At 39.6% G+C, this 21,687-nt stretch overlaps 1 protein-coding gene across 1 annotated transcript in view; it reads right to left on the bottom strand.

Moving 5' to 3' along the window:
- Positions 1 to 21,687, bottom strand: part of LOC106083533 (uncharacterized) — a 38,265-nt gene that overhangs the window by 7,357 nt on the left and 9,221 nt on the right. Inside the window, exons 2-3 of the mRNA XM_013246620.2 lie at positions 8,266 to 8,498; positions 32 to 391 (exon numbers count right to left, since the gene is read on the bottom strand). Of these exons, the coding sequence (XP_013102074.2) occupies positions 32 to 391; positions 8,266 to 8,498 (593 nt within the window). The remainder of the gene's footprint in view (positions 1 to 31; positions 392 to 8,265; positions 8,499 to 21,687) is intronic.

Here is a 21,687-nt window from a genome sequence, read left to right on the forward strand (position 1 = left end):
AGTCTCTTTTTTTTTGGGTTTTGCCACTTACCACTTGCTACCGGTGACACTGCCAATATATTAGCCAAAGATGCTCCTGTTCCATGACCTAGCAATGTTATAGCCTGTGGATCCCCTCCAAAAGCTGGTAGATTCTCTTTGAGCCAATGCAGACCAGCCACTAGATCCATAAGTCCGAAATTCCCTTGGGCACTCTCCTTTCCACCGGTTTTCAAGAATCCAAAAATACCCAAACGAAAATTGATGGTTACCACAATGACATTGCCATGGGCTGCCAATTCAGAACCATCATAAGGATTGCCAGAATTCCATTCATATGATTCGCCATGAAGAAATAGAATGGTGGGCAGCAAATTTCGGTCAGCAGTTTCGCCACTGTTGGTGGTAAAGCCTATGGAGGAGATTGAAGTTAAGGAAAAATAAGAAAAAAATTGTTTATATAGAAACTAAAAAATAGCAAATCGATCAAAAATGTCAACATTTTAACAAAAAGAAAAATTCTTACTGGGTTAGTATTTCATTTTACACTTTAAATACATTTTTATTACGTTTTAGATCGTTGCTTAATTTTACCATAAAATCATCATTTCCACAATGCTTGCAGTGATTTCCATCGCATAGCCAACTGCAATGCACTACGGAATTGAAGATTTCAAAGCTATTGGTTTTCACATAATACAGCACATAATCACTAGTTCACACTCACGAAACATCATCAGCGTCTTGAGAATTTTTAGCTTAAAAGACCAATAGTACGGTTTTCGGGATTTTGGAATGAGTATAACATTTGTGTCCCTCCATACTACAGATTTGTATGTCAATGCTACCGACAGCTACCTCTGCTGAAGAGATAAAAGATTCCACGGTTATAGATACGCGGATTTGATTTGGTTTGGAGTTTACAAGGATTTTAAGTTAGTTATGTGAATTTGATTGGGTTAAGGTTTTACAAGCATTTTAAGTTAATTTAACCTGAATTTTTTAATATCTTTTTAAGATTAACAAAGTTGTTGAATACTAATTTCGTCATTTCTTTTGTACCACTTGAAAGTATTGGTGTAATACCCTAAAGGTTAGGTTAGGTTAAAGTGGCAGTCTTAGCCATCAGACAAGCTTTGATGTTTTTCGTCCATTGTGATGCCACAGGAACAGGATAAGGAAGATGCCATCTAGGTCCTACCGATAAATCATCCAGATCGCTTTTAAAAGCCCAACAACTTGCGAATATACGGAATAGAACTATGGGGTACAGGCAGTAATACAAACATTTAAATCCTTCAAAGATATCAGTCCACAACTCTGAGGATGTTATCATATTTTCCCTGGTTTGTTAATAACAATTGCATACACAAAAGCCCAACAACTTGCGAATGTTTTCATCCGCCAAATCAGAGAAGTTCTCAAAGACATCTTCTGAAAAAGTTGTTACTGGCATCCTTCAGTCTGTCAGCATGTTTTCCGATGAGACAGTGACCTCTCATGATGGATACAATGATTGAGACTTTTGTTCTAGCCTGCGACACTAGAGCGGTAGACCTCTTCAAGTCTTGATTGGGTAACATAATTTTGGAATCTTCTGAACACCCTCCCTTTGTGAGCATTTCTCATCCGTTGCCTTTCGGGCCTGATCCTGAAGACTTTGCTTGCCCCGTCAGGCATACCCACAGATTCGAGTTCGCAAGCTCGTCTGCTCAACAATCTCCTGGACATCTCTGTGGCATGGCACCCAAAACAGAAGAATTTTACATTATTCAGCCATCTCGTTGGCAGATCTACGATAGTCGAGGGCGTTCTTTGAATTTAGACAATATATCTTAGCCATTCCATCACTTTGCTAATTGAAAGGATATCCACTTGAAACACAATACAGTTGTCGGGACATCTTCTCGATAATGATGAGTCCAAGTTCTTCAGAGTACAAAGCCCAAATAGTAGTTTAGTATGGATCCATCCGTATAGAGGTCTGTGTTATGTTTATAATCAGGATAGTAGTACAGTACTTTCTATCAAACATCGGCTCAGGTAATGTGTAATCCACACTGTCTGAAACATCGGGAATTAAATCAAGAATAACACAGTGTCCTTATAGCAGTGGTCGCAGCAATTTGTCTAGCCACAATGTCTAGAGGCATTAGGTGAAGAATTAAATTCAGTGCATCAGATGGTGTCGTCCTCAGTGGATCCGGTTAGAAGCTCCTCAGTGGATCCGGTTATAAGTTGAGCAGAAGGTGGCATTTTGAAGCGACGTCCACCTGACCGCAACACCATATAGCATTAAGGGTCTGACAACTGCAGTACATACCCAGTGCATGACACGCGGCTTAAACCAGGGTTGCGAAGTCTAGCCCTCGACACTGACCCCGGGTCGGAGTCTTAATCGGAGACGGAGTATTAACCCGGGGATTAGAGAGCGGTGCGGGTCAAGCGTGCTTATCTTTGAACTAAAGTCCGACTCCGACTTCGACTCCGGCCTCAAAAAATCGACTCCGCAGCCCTGGTTTGAAATCCCCAACTTATGCCTATGGATCCCTTGCAGGTGTATAAGGCAAGTGTTGACTTTCTTGCCCTTTCTAAAATGTTTGATTTGAAGATCAATTTCCTGTTCAGCAAAACACCCAGGTATTTTGCGCTTTCAGTAAATGGAATATTTTCTCCACACAAGGAGACAGGTTCCACTGTAGGCAACTTGTATCTCCTGCTGAAAAAACTACTTCTGTCATGCACATATGTACGCCTACACCACTTTCGGTAGCATACTTCGAAGTAGAGCTTTCTGAAATATATCTCTAAGATTGCTGGAAATCTTTCCCCTAACCGCAATAGCCACTTTTACACCTATTTCTTCCAGAGACAATAGTACAGTGTGCGGTACAGAACTTATTTGAAAGGATAATACAAACAATAAGTAATAGCGTGCTAAGTTCGGCCGGGCCGAATCTTATATACCCTCAACCATGGATCGGATTTGTTGAGTTCTTTGCGCGGTATCTCTTTTTAGGCACACAAAGAATAATGAATAGGGACTACCATGCTATTAGAGCTATATCAAGTTATAGTCCGATTCGGACCATTAATGAATTGAATGTTGAACATTTTAGAAGTCATTGTGTAATATTTCAATCCATTCGGATAAGAATTGGGCCTTGAAGGGGATCAAGAAGCAAAATCGGGAGACCGTATCAAGCTATAGATCGATCCAGACCATATTGGACACGTATATTGAAGGTCATGGGAGAAGCCGTGGTACGAAATTTCTGTAAAGTAGGATGAGAATTGCGTGATCTAGAGGCTGAAGAAGTCCAGAACCCAGATCGGTTTACATGGCAGCTATATCAGATTATGTACCGATTTGCGCCATACTCAGCACAGTTGTTGGAAGTTATAACAAAATACCTCGCGCAAAATTTTAGCCAAATTGGATTAGAATTGCGCCCTCTAGCGGCTCAAGAAGTTAAGATCCAATATCGGTTTATATGGCAGCTATACCAGGTTGTAGACCGATTTCGACCATACTTCGCACAGTTGTTGGAAGTGAAACCAAAACACCACGTGCCAAATTTCAGCCAAATCGGATAGGACTTGCGCCTTCTAGAGGCTCAATAAGTCAAGACCACAGATCGGTTTATATGACAGCTGTATCAGGTCTTGGACTGATTTGAACCATACCTAGCACAGTTGTTGGAAGTCATAACAAAACATCTCATGCCAAATTTCAGTCAAATCGGATAGAAATTGGGCATTCTAGAGGCTCATAAATCAAGACCGCAGATCGGTTTATATGACAGCTATATCAGGTTACAGATTGATTTTAGGCATACTTAGCGCAGTTGCTTGAAGTCATAACAAATAACCTCGTTCAGTCAAATCGGACGAGAATCACGCCCTCTAGAGGCTCAAGAAGTCAAGACTCAAGATTGGTTTATATGGCAGCTATATCAAAACATGGACCGATTTGGCCCATTTACAATCCCAACCGACCTACACTAATAAAAAGTATTTGTGCAAAATTTCAAGCGGCTAGCTTTACTCCTTCGAAAGTAAGCGTGCTTTCGACAGACAGATGGACGGACGGATGGACGGACGGACAGACAGACGGACGGAAAGGCGGACGGACAGACGGACGGACAGACGGACGGACATGGCTACATCGACTTAAAATGTCATGACGATCAAGAATATATTGGGTTGCCCAAAAAGTAATTGCGGATTCTTTAAAAGAAAGTAAATGCATTTTTAATAAAACTTAGAATGAACTTTAATCAAATATACTTTTTTTACACTTTTTTTCTAAAGCAAGCTAAAAGTAACAGCTGATAACTGACAGAAGAAAGAATGCAATCACAGAGTCACAAGCTGTGAAAAAATTTTTCAACGCCGACTATATGAAAAATCCGCAATTACTTTTTGGACAACCCAATATATACTTTATGGGGTCTCAGATGCATATTTCGAGGAGTTACACACAGAATGGCGAAATTAGTATACCACCCATCCTATGGTGGAGGGTATAAAAATAGCAGCCTTCAACATCACAAACTAGTCATTCCGCTTGTATCACCTCGAAATATTTATCTAAGACCCCATAGAGTACAACGATTCTTGATCGTCTTGACATTTCGAGTCATTTTAGCCATGTCCGTCCGTCCGTCGGTCAAAATAGCGGTCGAATCCGTAAATCTTGCCGCTTGAAATTTTGAACAGATACTTCTTATTGATGTAGGTCATTGGGGATTGCAAATGGGTTATATCGGTTCAGATATGGATATAGCCCCCATATAAACCGGTCTCCCGATTTGACTTCTTGAGGCCCTCGAAGCCGCAAATTTGATTGGCAGAAATTTTGTACATAGTGTTAATTTATAACTTCAAATAACTATGTCAAGTACGGTCCAAATCGGTCTATAACCTGATATAGCTGCCATATAAACCGATCTCCGGATTTGACTTTTTGAGCCCCTGGAAGCTAAAATTTTCACCCGATTTAGCTTAAATTTTGCACATAGTTTTCATTTGTAACCTCTAACAACTGATCCGATCTCCCGATATAACTTCTTGAGCCCCTGGAAGCCCCAATTTTCATCCGATATAGCTTCCATGTAAACCGATCTCCCGATTTGACTTCGTGAGCCCCTGGCTGAAATTTTGCACATAGCATTCTATTGGGACTTTTATTAACTGTGTCAAGTACTGTTCAAATAGGTCAATAACCTGATATAGCTCCCATGTAAACCGATCTCCCGATTTGACTTCGTGAGCCCCTGGAAGCCTCAATTTTTCATACTATTTGCCTTAAAATTTGCATGCAGTGTTCTCTTATGACATCTAACAGCTGTGACAAGTAAGATCCACATCCATCTATAACCTGATATAGCTCTTATATAAACCGATCTCTCGATTATCCTTGTTCGGTTCCTAGAAGCTTTAATTTTGCTGGTTTGACAGAAGTTTGGAATGTAGAATAAAATTATGCCCTTCAACTAAATTTATTATACTCTCCACCATAGGATGGGTATAATAATTTCGTCATTCCGTTTGTAACACCTCGAAATATGCGTCTAAGACTCCATTAAGTATATATATTCTTGATCGTCATGACATTTTAAGTCGAACTAGCCATGTTCGTCCGTCTGTCGAAAGCACGTTAACTTTGGAAGGAGTGAAGGAAGGCGCTTGAAATTTTGGACGAATATATCTTATTAGTGTAGGTCGGTTGGGATTGTAAATGGTCCATGTTTTGATATAGCTGTCATATAAACCGATCTTGGGTCTTGACTTCTTGAGCATATAGAGGGCGCAATTCTTATCCGATTTGGCCGAAATTTAGCATGAAATGTTTGGTATCATTTTCAACAACTGTGATAAGTATGGTTTATATTGGTTCATAACCTTATATAGTTGTCATATAACCCGATCTTGGGTCTTGGCTTTTTGAGCATCTAGAGGGCGCAATTCTAATCCGATTTGGCCGAAATTTTGAACGTGGTGCTTTGGTAACATTTTCAACAACTGTGCTAAGTATGGTTGAAATCGGTTCATAACTTTATAAAGCTGCCATATATACCGATTTTGGATCTTGAGCCAATAGAGGGCGCAATTCTTATTTGATTTGGCTGAAATTTTGCATGAGATGTTTTGTTATGACGTTCAACAACTGTTCTAAATATGGTTGAATTCGGTTCAAAACCTGATATAGCTGCCATATAAACCGATCTTGAATCTTAACTTCTTGAGCCAATAGAGGGCGCAATTCTAATCCGATTTGGCTGACATTTAGCACGAAGTGTTTTGTTATGACTTCCAACAACTGCGCTGAGTATGACTTAAATCGGTCCATAATCTGATATAGCTGCCATATAAACTGATCTTGGATCTTGACTTCTTGAGCCACTAGAGGGCGCAATTCTCATCCGATTTGGCTGAAATTTAGCATGAAGTACTTTGTTATGTCTTCCAACAACTGCAATAAATATGGATCAAATCGGTACATAACCTGATGTAGCTGCCATATAAACCAACTGGGATCTTGACTTCTTAAGCCTGTAGAGGGCGCAATTCTTATTCGAATTTACTGAAATTTTGTACAACGGCTTCTCCAATGATCTTAAACATACGTGTCTAATGTGGTCTTCGTCGATCCATAGCCTCATACAGCTCCCACACAAACCGATTTCCTGATCTGACTTATGATACGAATCGGACTATAACTTGATATATCTCCAATAGCATAACAATTCTTATCCATTACTCTTTGTATGCCTAAAAAGAGATATCGCGCAAAGAACACGACAATTGCGATCCATGGTGGAGGGTATATAAGATTCGGCCTGGCCGAACTTAACACGTTCTTATTTGTTTTGCATAAATTTTTAGCACAATCCATGGTGGTGGGTTCGCAAGATTCGGCGTGGCCGAACTTAGTACGTCTTTACTTGTTTTTTACCAGTTTTACAGTCCATCGACAATCCTACTTTAGTAGTTCCTAGGTATGCATCTCTTTCCTTCTTCTTCCTTGTCGATCTAGCCATGTCCGACCGTCCGTCTGTCTGTCGAAAGCACGCTAACTTCCGAAGGAGTATAGCTAGCCGCTTGAAATTTAGCACAAATACTTCTTATTAGTGTAGGTCGGTGGGTATTGTAAATGGGCCATATCGGTCCATGTTTTGATATAGCTGCCATATAAACCGATCTTGGGTCTTGACTTCTTGAGCCTCTAGAGTGCGCAATTATTATCCGATTGGTATGAAATTTCGCACGACGTGTTTCGTTATCATATCCAACAATTGTGCCAAGTATGGTTCAAATCGGTGCATAACCTGATATAGCTGCCATATAAACCGATCTTGGGTCTTGACTTCTTGAGTCTCTAGTGTGCGCAATTATTATCCGATTGGTATGAAATTTCGCACGACGTGTTTTGTTATGATATCCAACAACTGTGCCAAGTATGGTTCAAATCGGTGCATAACCTGATATAGCTGCCATATAAACCGATCTTGAGTCTTGACTTCTTGAGTCTCTAGTGTGCGCAATTATTATCCGATTGGTATGAAATTTCGCACGACGTGTTTTGTTATGATATCCAACAACTGTGCCAAGTATGTTTTAAATCGGTTAATAACCTGATATAGCTGTCATATAAACAGATCTGGGGACTTGACTTCTTGAGCTTCTAGAGGGCGCAATTCCTATCCGATTTCACTGAAATTTTTCATGATGTACTTTATTCTTACTTTCAACAACTGTGTCAAATAAGATTCAAATCGGTTCATAACCTCATATAGCTGCCATATAAACCGATCTGGGATTTTGACTTCTTGAGCCTCTAGAGGTCGCAATTATTATCCGATTTGCCTGAAATTTTGTACGACGGATTCTCTCATGACCATCAACATACGTGTTTATTATGGTCTGAATCGGTCTATAGCCCGATACAGCTCCCATATAAATCGATCTCCCTATTTTACTTCTTGAGCCCCCAAAGGGCGCAATTCTTATTCGAATTGGCTGACATTTTACACAGGTCTCCAACATATAATTTAATTGTGGTCCAAACCGGACCATATCTTGATATCGCTCTAATAGCAGAGCAAATCTTTTCTTATATCCTGTTTTGGCTAAGAAGAGATGCCGGGAAAAGAATTCGACATATGCGATCCATGGTGGAGGGTATATACGATTCGGCCCGGCTTTTACTTGTTTAATTTTTCTTTTTTTTCTTTCAATCAAATATATGACAATAAATGTTTCTCTTTTCTTGTAACTTACGTTTATGACGTCTGCTATCATAGGGCACATATATGTTTAAATACAGACAATCCTCCGATTGATTGCTCAACAAGGGCAAGAGTCTTCTCAGTTGTGCCAAACGAGCTCTGGGTACCTCCAACAAAGCTTCGGGGCCATTTGGTGGTATGGGCACGGTTTGCGGGCATACAGCAGAAAAACGATCTGCACTACGTACATTTTTCCAAGTGGAGGGGGTAATAGGAGGCATAAATCTGTGAAAAAGAGAAAATGACACAGTTAGTGTTTGCTATAAAAAAATTAATTTTAGCAAGTGTTTTTAAATGAAGTCATGGCTCATAATGAGGACAAAAAAAACCGCTCATTCCCAGACCAAAAATCCTATGTATAATTTTTAATAAAAATTTTTGTTTAGTTTCATTTTTTTTTTATTTTTGCATAGTCACGAATTCATCTATTTCCTTTTATTTAAAACCATTCATATACACCATTTTTATGGCAATGTTTATGGAATTCCATTTTTGCTAAAATTGGTAATTTTTTATTTCACTTTGAAAGTACCAGGGCTATGAAAATGAATTGTCCATTGCTGGAAAGCATTCCCCAATGGCCGTACATTCAATTGTCCGTCTGTCAGTGTGCCTCTGTCCCTTCTTATCGTCTTTGTCGTCAAAATAATTAGCGAAATTGAATTTATGGCATTTTATTTGGTCCATTCTCTTGTCGATGATGGCTGGTTGTATCGCCAGTTGACAGTTGTATTGGCCATTATGGATTTCCATTGATTGGGATTTATTTGATTTATATGGCATTGTCATTTTTATTTTATTGATAAAGACCGTTGTAAACGTCAAATATTTATAAATGTCGACAACTTGTTTTCTCTTGTTTGGTACAATGAATTAGATTTTAGTTTCGGATTTTTCATAGTTAAGGATTTTTTTTTTTATTTTTTCCTATAATTTTTGGTATTTTTTATGGCTTTATATTTGTTGAAGAATATTTTTTTTGGTTTTAACTGCTTTACGAAATTGTTGGGAATTTAGGATAATTGGTTCTATTATTGATGTTCGTATTTGTAAAGCAGTATGTCCAAGTTACGGAGTAAAACAAATATTAGGTTGCCCAAAAAGTAACTGCAGATTTTTTAAAAGAAAGTAAAATTTTTCTAAAGCAAGCTAAAAGTAACAGCTGATAACTGACAGAAGAAAGAATGCAATTACAGAGTCACAAGCTGTGAAAAAATTTGTCAACGCCGACTATATGAAAAATCCGCAATTACTTTTTGGGCAACCCATTATATAAAATAAAACCCGTAAGGGAAGGCAAAAATCGGCAAAAATCAAATTTCTAGCAAATATATTCAAACTGTAATAACTATTGAACGTAATAAATACGAATAGGGCCCGCTACGCTGCGCCTTCTTTAACTCTCTAATATCTTGATAGGGTGGGGACACTTCGCCCTGAATGTGGATATCGAACTCTTGCCATAGTAGCCTATGACGTTGAACGCGTTCGAATCCTGGCGAGAATATCGGACAAAGCGGTGGTTACTTTACTTACTTTAATTGGCTATGACAGAATATTCGTTCCACTAGCCGAGCGTAGAATAGCGCTCCAAGAGCCTCGATCTTCTGCGCTCATTCTAAAATCTCTGACATCAAGTTTCGAGGTGTCTCCCACAACTTGATCTTTCCATCGGGCTTTTGGTCTTCCCGGTTTGTGTGTACCACCGTGTTTGCCTACAAAAGACTTCTTTGCTGGAGTTTCTTCATCCATTCTGACAACATGACCTAGCCAACGCAGCCGGTGTATTTTGATGGGTGTAACTATGCTATCGTCGTCATACAGCTCGTGGTTCATATATTTTACGAAGAATCTTTCTCTCAAATACTCCAAGCACTGCCTCATCTGCTTTCACAAGTACCCATGCTTCAGAACCATATAACAGCACGGGTAGTATCAGTGTCTTGTATAGTGTAATCTTCGTCTGTCGAGAGGTGGCCTTGTTTCTAAACTGCTTACTTAGTCCAAAGTAGCATCTGTTTACCAGTATTATTCTTCGCTTAATCTCAAAACTGGTGCCATTCGTTTCGGTTACGGCGGTGCTGAGGTAGATAAAGTTACCGACTGTCTCAAAGTTGTGGTTCCCAACTTTCTCCATTTTCTTTATCTGCTCGGTTGAGCAAGGCTTTTTGGGAGTTGGAACCATCCATTTCGTTTTATCTCCATTTACTGCCAGGCCCATTTTCACTGACTCTCTTTCGATTATTTCAAAGGCTGCAGTTACTACTTCCGGTGACCGACCTGTGATATCGATGTCGTCGGCATAGGCGAGTAGCATGTGTTCTCTTGTGATTAGTGTGCCATATCTATTCACATCTGCATCTCGTATAATCTTCTCCAGCAGGATATTAAAGAGATCACACGATAGGCTGTCTCCTTGACTGAAACCTCGTTTGGTATTACAATAAATTGTTCGATTCTTTCCTATTCTTACTGAGAAACGCGTATCAGCAAGTGTCATCCTGCAGAGTCTTATAAAGTTTGCAGGGATACCAAACTCAGACATGTCTTGAAAATGGTAGGTGTTGATTTGTCCTTCTCGGGTATTTTCCAGTATTTGGCGCAGTGTGAATATCTGGTCTAGGGTGGATTTACCAGGTCTAAAGCCGCATTGATAGGGCCCATATCTCAATGACTTTAGGTTTTAATCTTTTACACAGTACGCTCGAGAGTATCTTGTATGCGATGGGGAGGAGACTTATTCCTCTGTAGTTGGCACATTCCGTCTTGTCTCCTTTCTTGTGTATGAGACATAGTATGCTGAGGTTCCAATCATCGGGTATGCGTTCTTCTAGCCAGATAAGCTGATGCATACGCCTTATCAGCGCGTCGCCTACGGTCTTAAACAGTTCAGCGGGTAACCCGTCGGCTCCTGCTGCCTTATTGTACTTTAGTCGGGTCACTGCTACTTGGACCTCATTCTGACTAGGAGGTAAACATTCTATACCATCATCAGGGATTGGTTCTGCGGTATTATCTTCGCGGCCAACATCGGACACTAGCAGTTGGGTAAAATATTCTTTCCATATCCTCAGCATATTATCTGTGCCAGTTACCAGATTTCCTTCTTTGTCTCTGCTGGAGGATATGCCTGCACCAAAGCCATCGGTTTGATGTTTAATTCTTTGGTAGAATTTCCGGACTTCATTCTGACTCCTGCACATCTCAATTCGCTCACACTTACGTCTTTCCATTTCATTTTTCTTTCTGTGGAATAGACGTTTCTCCTCTCTCCTTTTCTCCTCTCTCCTTTTCTCCTCTCTCCTTTTCTCCTGATACCACTCGTTGCTACTGATTGCAGGGTTGCTTTATATACCGCACTCTTGGCTTCAGTAGCATCTTTACACTCTTGTGTTTCTTGGAGGAAGCTTCCTGTACCCAAGTACGGATTTCGCGGCATTTTCCATGGATTGGGCAATAGTTTGCCACTGCGCCATTATATCATCAGAACAAGGAGTGCTGTCATCAAGTATTTGGGTCAGTCGAGTGGAGTATGCCGCTGCCATCTGTTGTGTTTGCAGCTTTTCAATGTTCAGAATCCGTGCAGTGTCCGATCGTACTTTCCTCGCCAAGTTCAAACGGGTGCAAACCTTTGCTGCAACAAGGTAATGATCCGAATCTATATTCGCTCCACGGATCGATCTTACATCTAACACGCTGGATGAATGCCTTCCATCTATCACAACGTGATCAATTTGGTTTCTCGTGTTTTTATCGGGTGACAGCCATGTGGCTTTGTGAATATTTTTATTTTGAAATCTGGTGCTACCAACTACCATGTTTTTTTGCCGCGGCTAAATCTATCAGCCTCAACCCATTACTGGACGTTATCTCGTGGAGGCTAAACTTTCCGACTGTTGGACCAAAAATTTCTTCCTTCTCTATTTTCGCATTAAAATCTCCCAGAACGATTTTAATATAATGGGCGGGGCAGCGGTCATATTCTCTCTCTAGGCGCTCGTAGAAAATATCCTTGGTCTGCTCATTTTTGTCTTCGGTCGGGGCATGGGCACAAATAAGACTGATGTTGAAGAATTTGGCTTTTATGCGGATTGTGGCTAGCCTCTCATCCACCGGAGTAAAGCTGGAGACAAGGTGTTTCAGTCTCCGACTAACCACAAATCCACAGCCAAATTCATGCCTCGTGTTATGGCAGCTATGGTATAGTTCGTCACCGTTTGGTGTTGTAGTGACGCCATTCCCAGTCCATCGCACTTCCTGTAAGGCGGTTATGTCTGCCTTGTACTTCTCTAATACATCCGCCAGCGCGTATACTGCACCTTCTCTATAAAGAGTGCGGACATTCCAGGTGCAGATCCGCAAATCATGGTCCTTTTTTCATTTGCGTGGGTCGTCAACGTTGGGGGGGTTCGTTTTTACTATTCCTTTGTTTCTCATAGTAGTTCTCAGTTTTCCGGGGGCGGGCTACTGGCCCAGCTCCCCAACCGCATGGGTTTTGTGGTATTGCACACGTATCCCTCATTGTGGCGCGCCGCTTGCTCCAAGATTCGACATTCGCCGCCAGCCGCCCCTAACCTGGGAACAGACGCTGATGTTGGCCATTGGTTCTTTGAAGGCGCCAATAACTCGTATAAGACGTATCTTTAGGAGGAAAAGCGCCACCTAGACTTGAACGCAAATTTTAATGTCATATTCGTAATCTACTCCCAAATACCTTTCATTTGGGTTCCATATAGCCATGGTCGGCTAATATGGCCATTTGGGGGTATTTGGGGGTGGGCGACCTACCTTTACTTGGACCTAATTTTTTATACCATGTTTGTAATCTACAGCCTAATACTTTTCATTTGATTCCCATATTGACATGAACTTCGAATATATCTGCTTAGAGGAATTTTGGCTTTGGGGCAGTTCGCTGGGTACTTGGACCCAAATTTTTTTACCATATTCATTTTCTGGTCTCCAATACCTTTCATTTGATACCCTTATTGTGCCCATCGGACCACTTTCGGATATGGGTAGCGTTTTTTGGTGTAAGGGGGAGGGCCCGCCTCCATCCGATATCTAAAAATTATACAGCCTATGTTTTCTTCCAGACAAACCTACACAATCTATGAAAATTTAAAGAAATCGGTTCAGCGAAGTCTCATATAGTCATAATGGGTCTAATGGGGTTTTTAAGGGGTGGCTTGACCCCCTATACTTCGATCTGATGTTGTATGCCAGATTCGAAATTTACTCCCGAATACCTTTCATTTGAGCCCCATATTGGCATGAACGTGCAATATGTCTGTTTGGGGGAGTTTTGGGGTTAAGGCTGTACCAATAGCTCCAATAGCTTTCATTTGATACCTATATTGTCCCGATCGGTCCACTTTTGATTGTGGGTGATGGTTTTTGAGTTACGGGGGAGGGTCTGTCCCCCTTCCGATATCGAAAAATTATATAGCCTATGTTTTCTTCCAGACCAACCCACGCAATGCGCGAAAATTTCGAGAAAATCGATTTTGACGTTTTTGAGTTTATACGAAATTAACAAACCGAGTCCCATATATCCGTGATTGGCTAATGTGCTCATTTTGGGCGTTTTTATGGGGTTGGTGTGACCCCATATACTTAGACATGAATTTGTATGCCAGATACGTTATATACTCCCGCATACTTTTAATTGGATACCCATATTGTTCTTGTCGGTCCACTTTTGATTTTGGGTGGTAGTTTTGGGGTGATGGTGGAGGGTTCACCCCCTTCCGATATCAATAAATTATAAAGACTTTTCCTACTTCCTGACTATATTCGTAATATACTCCCGAATACTTTTCATGTGAGTCCCATATTGTCATGATCGTCAAAAAAAACTATTTTAAAGGGTTTTGGGGCTGGGACGGCTCCCAGGTTCTTGGACCCAACTTTTATTATGAAATTTGAACTCTACTTTGAATATATCTCATTTGAATCCCATATTGTCCAGATCGGTCCACTTTTATTTTTGGGTAGTACTTTTGGGGTAAGGGGGAGGGTCCACCCACTCCCGATATCAAAAATTATATAGCCTCTGTTTCCTTCCAGACCAACCTACACAATGTGGGAAAATTAAAAAAGGTAAAGCAGCAAACTTGGCTTCAAGTTATAGACCAATCAGCATGCTGACTGTTATAGATAAAGTTTTTGAAAAAATCATCCTGTCGAGAGTAAAAAGATTTACAGAACAAAACAACATTATCCATAAATATCAGTTTGGTTTTCGTGAAGGGCTTTCAACAATTCATCAACTGAAACGAGTTTTGAAATTAATTACCGACAACAAAGTTGAGAGAAAAAGTACAGGAGTGGTATTGCTCGATATCGAAAAAGCTTTCGATACCGTATGGCATAATGGGCTCGTATATAAATTAAATGAATTCAATTTTCCAATATTCATACAGAAAATGATAAAAAGCTTTTTAGAGAAGAGATCATTTTTCGTTTACGTGGATGGCCAGAAATCTTCTATGAGAACTATAAACGCGGGAGTCCCTCAAGGTGCTATTTTATCTCCAATACTTTACTCTATATTTACATCTGATTTTAAAATTGGAAAGGAACAGTCTGTCGCCTTTTACGCCGATGATTCGGCATTAATTTCAAGCGGAAAGGTGTCAAATGCTATCGTTAAAAACATGAAAAAAGGTTTGATGGCATGTCAACGCTATTTCAAGAAATGGAAAATCAAAATTAACCACAATAAGACACAGGCAATTATATTTCCATATAATAAATCACCCAGAAGGATACCATCTCTAGCGCTATCAGTCAATGGTTCTGATATCCCGCTGCTTGATTCAGTTAAATATTTGGGGATAACTTTTGACAAGAAACTAAATTTTAAGCATCATATTATAGATATAGCTGACAAAGCAATTAAATGCGGCAGAGCTCTCTACCCTCTCTTAAATAAAAGGTCATTGCTAACACCGAAAAATAAAATCTTACTGTACAAAATGTGTATTCGCCCAATAATGGCATATGGATGCCAAATATGGTTCAAACGGAGTGCAGCATCGAATCTAAAAAAATTGCAGATAATACAAAATAAAAACTTGAAAACTATTCTAAAACTACACAGAAGATTCTCAACTCGTACTTTGCACGAGACCTCTAAGCAACCTACAGTAAGCTCTTACTTGGCAGAACTTACTCAAAGGTTTGAAATGTCTTGTAGATTTTCTCCCTATGAAGAAATTAGAAATTTAATCAGATAACCAGAATTTCGCAACTTCTGTTTTGAAGTTGTTGTAATTGGGGTTTCTATTAAATTTCGGTATATAAAATAAGGTCTTTTTCTATCTTTTTGCCTTAACCTTGCATCTCATTTATAAATCCATAAAAATTTGATGATAAATCACTATAAAATGCTTAAGTTTGCTGTAATACTTGTAAGTAAAATCTCAAAATAAGTTTACAATAATTACAAATGTACCTGTGATAATGATAGTTAAAATAATAAAAAAAAAAAAAAAAAAAAAAATGTGGGAAAATCTCAAGGTAATCGGTTCACTCGTTCTTGAGTCTATACGGAACAAACAAACAAATCGACAAACAAACAAACGGTGGTCCCCTCACTTAGCACTGAAAAAAAATATCAGCATCGTGCTCTAATCCCAAATACCTCCAGAAATTTGGTACTGAAAGTAGATATCAATTTTTTGATCTACTCGCAAATACCATTTATTTGAGCCCCATATTGTCATGGGCGGTAAATCCGATTTAGGGGTGTTTTGGGGGTGGGGCGACCCCCCAAACACTTGACTTATTGAATATCATATTTGAATATCAGATTCGTTTTCCACTCTCAAATACCTTTCATTTGAGTTCCATATTGGCGTGAGTAGTCTATATATATATGGTGGGTTTTGGGGATAGGGCGGCCCCCTAAGGTACCCCATCTGAAATTTGGATACCAAATTTTAATTTTTAAGTTACTATAAAAGAGCACACAAAATTTCGCTTAAATCGCACCACCCATCTCCGAGATCTGGCGTTTCTGAAAAGAAGGGCAAGGGGGAGGGTCCGCCCCCTTTAGATATAAAAAAAAAATTAAGTATCCTATTTTCACCACGGGATCGTTGAGTCTGAGGATTCTCCCCATCCCCACAAAACCCCCCAGCAGGACATATTTACCGATTGAGAGAATATGGGACTCAAATGAAAGTCATTTGGGAGTCAAATACGAATATGGTATTAAAAATTGGGTCAAAATACCTACGAGGCCTCTCCAGACCCAAAACTGCCTCAAATGGAGCTCCCAGAAGCAAAAGTGAACTGATGGGGACAATATGGGACTCAAATGAAAGGTAATTGTGAGTAGAGTATGAATATAGGGATCCGTCTCAAGTCCAAAACCGCCCCAAAAGTATCACCCAAAAGCAAAGTGGATAGATCGGGACAATATGAGACTCAATTGGGGACTCAATCTCGGGAATAGGATACGAATTTGGTGTCAAAAATTGGTTGTAAATACCTAGGGTGTCGCCGCAAGAGTACCGCCTAAAAGAACAAGTGGACCGATCGGGAAAATGTAGTACTCAAATGAAAGGTATTCGGAAGTCGAGTATGGATATGATATTATTAATTGGATCCAAGTATCAAGGGAGCCGACCCGAGCTCAAAACCACCCCAAATGTACCGACCCAAAATCAAAGTGGACCGATCGGGAAAACATGGGGCTCAAATGAAAGGTATTCGGGAGTAGAATGCGAATATGGTGTCAAAAATGGAATCCAAGTACCTAGGGCGCCGCCCCAAGCCCAAAACCGCACCAAAAGTATCGCCCAATTTAAAAGTGGAGCGATCGGAACAATATGGGACTACAATGAAAGGTATTCGAGAGTAGAGTAAGAATTTGATTATCGCATATTAAAAATCGGGTGTAATTAACAAGGGGGCCGCCCCAAACCAAAACCGTCCCAAGTGGGCATATTAGACGATCGTGATGATATGGGACTCAAATAAAAGGTATTCGGGAGTAGATTACGAATATGGCATTAAAAATGAGGTTCAAGTGACACCCCAAAACACCTCCAAAAACGTGAATATTTGTCAATCGTGGCTAAATGGAGTTCATTAAAGGTATTTGGTATTAGCTAAACAAATTGTACTTGGGAGACTCATATGGTAGTAGGAAACTTATTTTAGCGTGGTGCTAATGAATGTGCAGCAGAGTGGGCCGGGTACAGCTAGTACAATATATATACATTCTTGATCGTCATGACATTTTAAGTCGATTTAGGAATGTCCATCCATCCGTCTGTCGCAAACACGCTAACTATTGAAGAAGTAAAGCAAGGCGCTTGAAATGTTGCACGAATACTTCCTATTAGCTTAGGCCAGTTGGGATTGTAAATGGTCCAAATCGGTTTCATATTTTGATAAAGCTGCCGTATAAACCGATTTAACGATTTGACTTCTTGCGCTTCTAGAGGGCGCAATTATTATCCGATTTGGCTGACGTTGTGCACGTTGCGTTTTGTTTTAGCTTACAACAACTATGCCAAGTATGGTTCAAATCGGTGTATAACCTGATATAGCTGCCATATAAACCGATCTTCAGATTTAAGTTCTTGACCCTCTAAGAAGCTTAGTTAGCAGCCGATTTGATGGAAATTTTGCTCATGGTGTTTTGGTATGACTTCCAACAAAATGCTGCAAGTATTGTGCAAATCGGCTCATAACCTGAAAAAAATATAAATGTCATATAAATCGATATTGGATCTTGACTTCTTGAGCCTCTAGAGGGCGCAATTCTTATCTGGTTTAGCAGAAATTTTTGTTTTGACTTCCAATAATTGTGCTGAGAATAGTTCAAATAGGTTCATAACCTGATATAGCTGCCATATAAAACGATCGCGGTACTTGAGCCTCTAGAGGGCGTAATTCTTATCTGATTTGGCTGAAAATTTTTACACGTGTTATTTTGACTTTCAATAACTGTACTGAGAATGGTTCAAAGAGGTTCATAAACTGATATTGCTGCCATATAAACCGATCCCGGCTCTTGTCTTGCCACTAGAGGGCGCAATTCTGATTTGGTTTGGCTGTAATTTTGCAATAGGTGTCTTATTAAGATTTCCAATAACTGTGCCAAGAATGGTTCAAAGTGCACCACAACTTGATATAGCTGCTATATAAACCGATCTCTAGACTTCTTGGCCCTCTAGAGGTCGTAATTCTTATCCGATTTAGCTGAAATTTCTCATGAACTGCTTTGTTTCGACATTCAATAACTTCGCTAAGTGTGGTTCAAATCGGACCATGGCGTAATATAGCTGCCTAATCGATGTCGTATCTTGAATTCTTGAGCCACTAGAGGGCGAAATTCTTATTCGATTCTCATGAGCTGCTTTATTTTGAATTTCATTAACAGTACCAAGAATGGTCCAGATCGCTCTATATCTTCATATAGCTGCCATATAGACCGATGCGTGGTCTTGACTTCTTGAGCCACTAGAGGGCGCGATTCTTATCCAATTTGACTGAATTTTCTCATGAACTGCTTTGTTTTGACATTCAATAACTCTGCCAAGTATGGTTCAAATCGCCTCATAGCCTGTTATAGCTGCCATACAATCCGATCTCGAATCTTGACTTGTTGAGCCTCTAGAGGGCGCAATTCTTATCTGATTTGACGGAAATTTCTCATGAGCTGTTTTGTTTTGACTTCCAATAACAGTGCCAAGTATGGTACAAATCGACTCATAACCTGATATAGGTGCCACAAACCGATCTCGGATCTTGACTTCTTGAGCATCTAGAGGGTGCAATTCTCATTCGATTTATCAGAAATTTTGCACAAGGTGTTTCTTTTTTACTTTCAATAACTGTGCCAAGAATGGTTCAAAGTACGCCATAACCTGATATAGCTGCTATATAAACCGGTCTCGGACCTAGACTTCTTGAGCCTCTAGAGGGCGCAATTTTTATCCGTTTTGGCTGAAATTTTGCTGCTTTGCTTTGTTTTGGCATTCAATAACTGTGCCAAGTATGGTAAAAATCGGTTCATAACCTGATATAGCTGCCATACAAACCGATTTCGGCTTTTGAATTCTTGATCCTCTAGAGGGCGCAATTCTTATCCAATTTGGTTGAAATTTTGCATGACATGTTTTGTTTTGACTTACAATTACTATGCCGATAATGGGGCAAATCATAACCTGATATAGCTGCGGTACAAACCGATCTCGGATCTTGATTTCTTGAGCCTCTAGAGGACGCAATTCTTATCCAATTTGGCTAACATTTCTCATAAACTTCTTTGGTTTCTCATTCAATATCTGTGCCAGGTATAGTACAAATCGGCTCATAACCTAATATAGCCGCCATACAAACCGATCTCGGATCTTGACTTCTTTAGCCTCTAGAGGGCGCAATTCTCAACCAATTTGGCTGAAATTTTGCATGACGTATTTTGTTCGGACTTCCAATTACTATGTCGAGAATGGTCCAAATCGGTTCATAACCTGATATAGCTGTCATATAAACCTATCTCGGGTCTTGATTTCTTGAGCCTCTATAGGGCGCATAAATTATTCGTTTTGGCTGAAATTTTGCACATGGCTGCCATATAGACTGACCTCCCCATATGGGGTCTTAAGCCAGAAAAAGACATATTGTGAATCCGATTTTTAACATTAATTTCTTTTGAATCCCTTGCCATTCTGGCCGGATCGTCTGGTCCTGGTCTTAACTTAATGCTTGCTTGTTTATTAAAAAGTTTTTAACCTTAAACATTAAAACAGCTTAAAGCTCTTCCTCTATTCATGGTATTTTTGCTGTCCACCATCAAAAGCCTTGAAGATTTTCCTTTTACCATTTTATGGCTATTATTATTATTATTTCATTAGTGTGCAAAGGAGAAAAGACGAAAAAGAAGAAAATGTCTTTGTTGTCAACGTTTCGTTTGTTCTCATTTCGATGTCATTTTTGACGTTTTATTACAACAATTGTTATTATTAAATATCAATGATGACAATGCTGTAAGCGAGCCTTATTTTGCACAGTTCCATATTCATGGTAACCGGGGGCCGTTTGAAGGAGGCTACTCCATTTGGTAGCTACAATGTAATTTTGTTTCCTTGTGATTTCACATTGGCACTCTATCACTACTCTGCTGTTATTTCGCTCTCTCTCTCTCTCTCTTTTTGCCGCACTTGCTCTTCATCTGTGTGAATATTTAAAATCTTAATGCATTTTATATTATTGTTATTTTCCCAATGGATGGATGAGAAAAGAATGAATAGGTCTTGCTGGAGGAAGAAACATATCCTTGCCTTCTAGCTCTCCACTCCTCTTATCACTCCCTCTCACCAGCATCGTTACCTTTTTAGCAATATTTTTGCAAGGATTCCCCAAACAACATTGCCTTGCAATGTTGATGTCGACAATGTTTGTGATAACAAAATCGATTCGATATCTTAACGACTTTTTATGTTGCTACTCTGTAGCAAATATCCTTTTTGCTCACAAAAAGCCCTAGAGGAGAATAAGAGAGAGAGAGAGAGGGAGACAGGAAAAAATAAAGGTGGACTTACATTAAACCTTAAGAAATATTTGGTATTTTTTTCCTTTTCTATACAACTACAAGGAAGGGCAAAACTAACGAACGAAAGTTAGGGCAATAAATGAAAAGGATTTTCATACATTATGCATGTAGATGATGGGCCAAAAGGATAACAAATATCGACCGTGAACGAGTAGAGCAGATAATTTAGATTAAGGTACTATACCTTTCGATATGGTTGTGGGACTTGCTTGCTTGCTTTCATTCTTTGGCAATACTTATGGCATAAATGCGTGATGCTACTTCTACTTCTACCTTCTCAATAATAATAATAATATGCTGAAAATGTGATAATGGCCGAATGTTGAAGAAAAGGTAAGACAAATTATTTTTAAATCCATCGGTACCCCAAGGGAAGTTATTTTCAAGGCCAAAGAGATGTTTTACTTACTTTGGAAAAGAAAATATATACACGATAAACGGAATGTTAATTTATCTATGACACGATGCAAAAGAGAGTACATGGTAGGTAATGGAATAAAGTGGTCTTATCGCAGAAGTCAATGATGGTAAATCTGTAATCAGGGCTTAAGATTTCAAAATTGTGCTATAGGTTATTAAACAAACTCATGTGCTGTTCATGGATGTTTTGATTGTACTTTGTTATATGGCCAATACCCCAAGCCTTATAGAGAGCATTAACGGTATCGCGGCACAGTAGCTGGAAACTCAACTCCTAATGGAGATGTAAATTCTTGGCGAAGAAGCGAAAATGACCAAAGATGGTCGAGCAGAATCGGGAGGAGGACTATAAACATTCGCTACTATAACTGAAGAAGATAGAAGGTCTAAAGCCATATATTTTAACGAGCCGTGACG

This window comes from Stomoxys calcitrans, chromosome 3 (genome assembly GCF_963082655.1).
Source record: "Stomoxys calcitrans chromosome 3, idStoCalc2.1, whole genome shotgun sequence".
In the NCBI taxonomy this organism is placed as follows: domain Eukaryota; kingdom Metazoa; phylum Arthropoda; class Insecta; order Diptera; family Muscidae; genus Stomoxys; species Stomoxys calcitrans.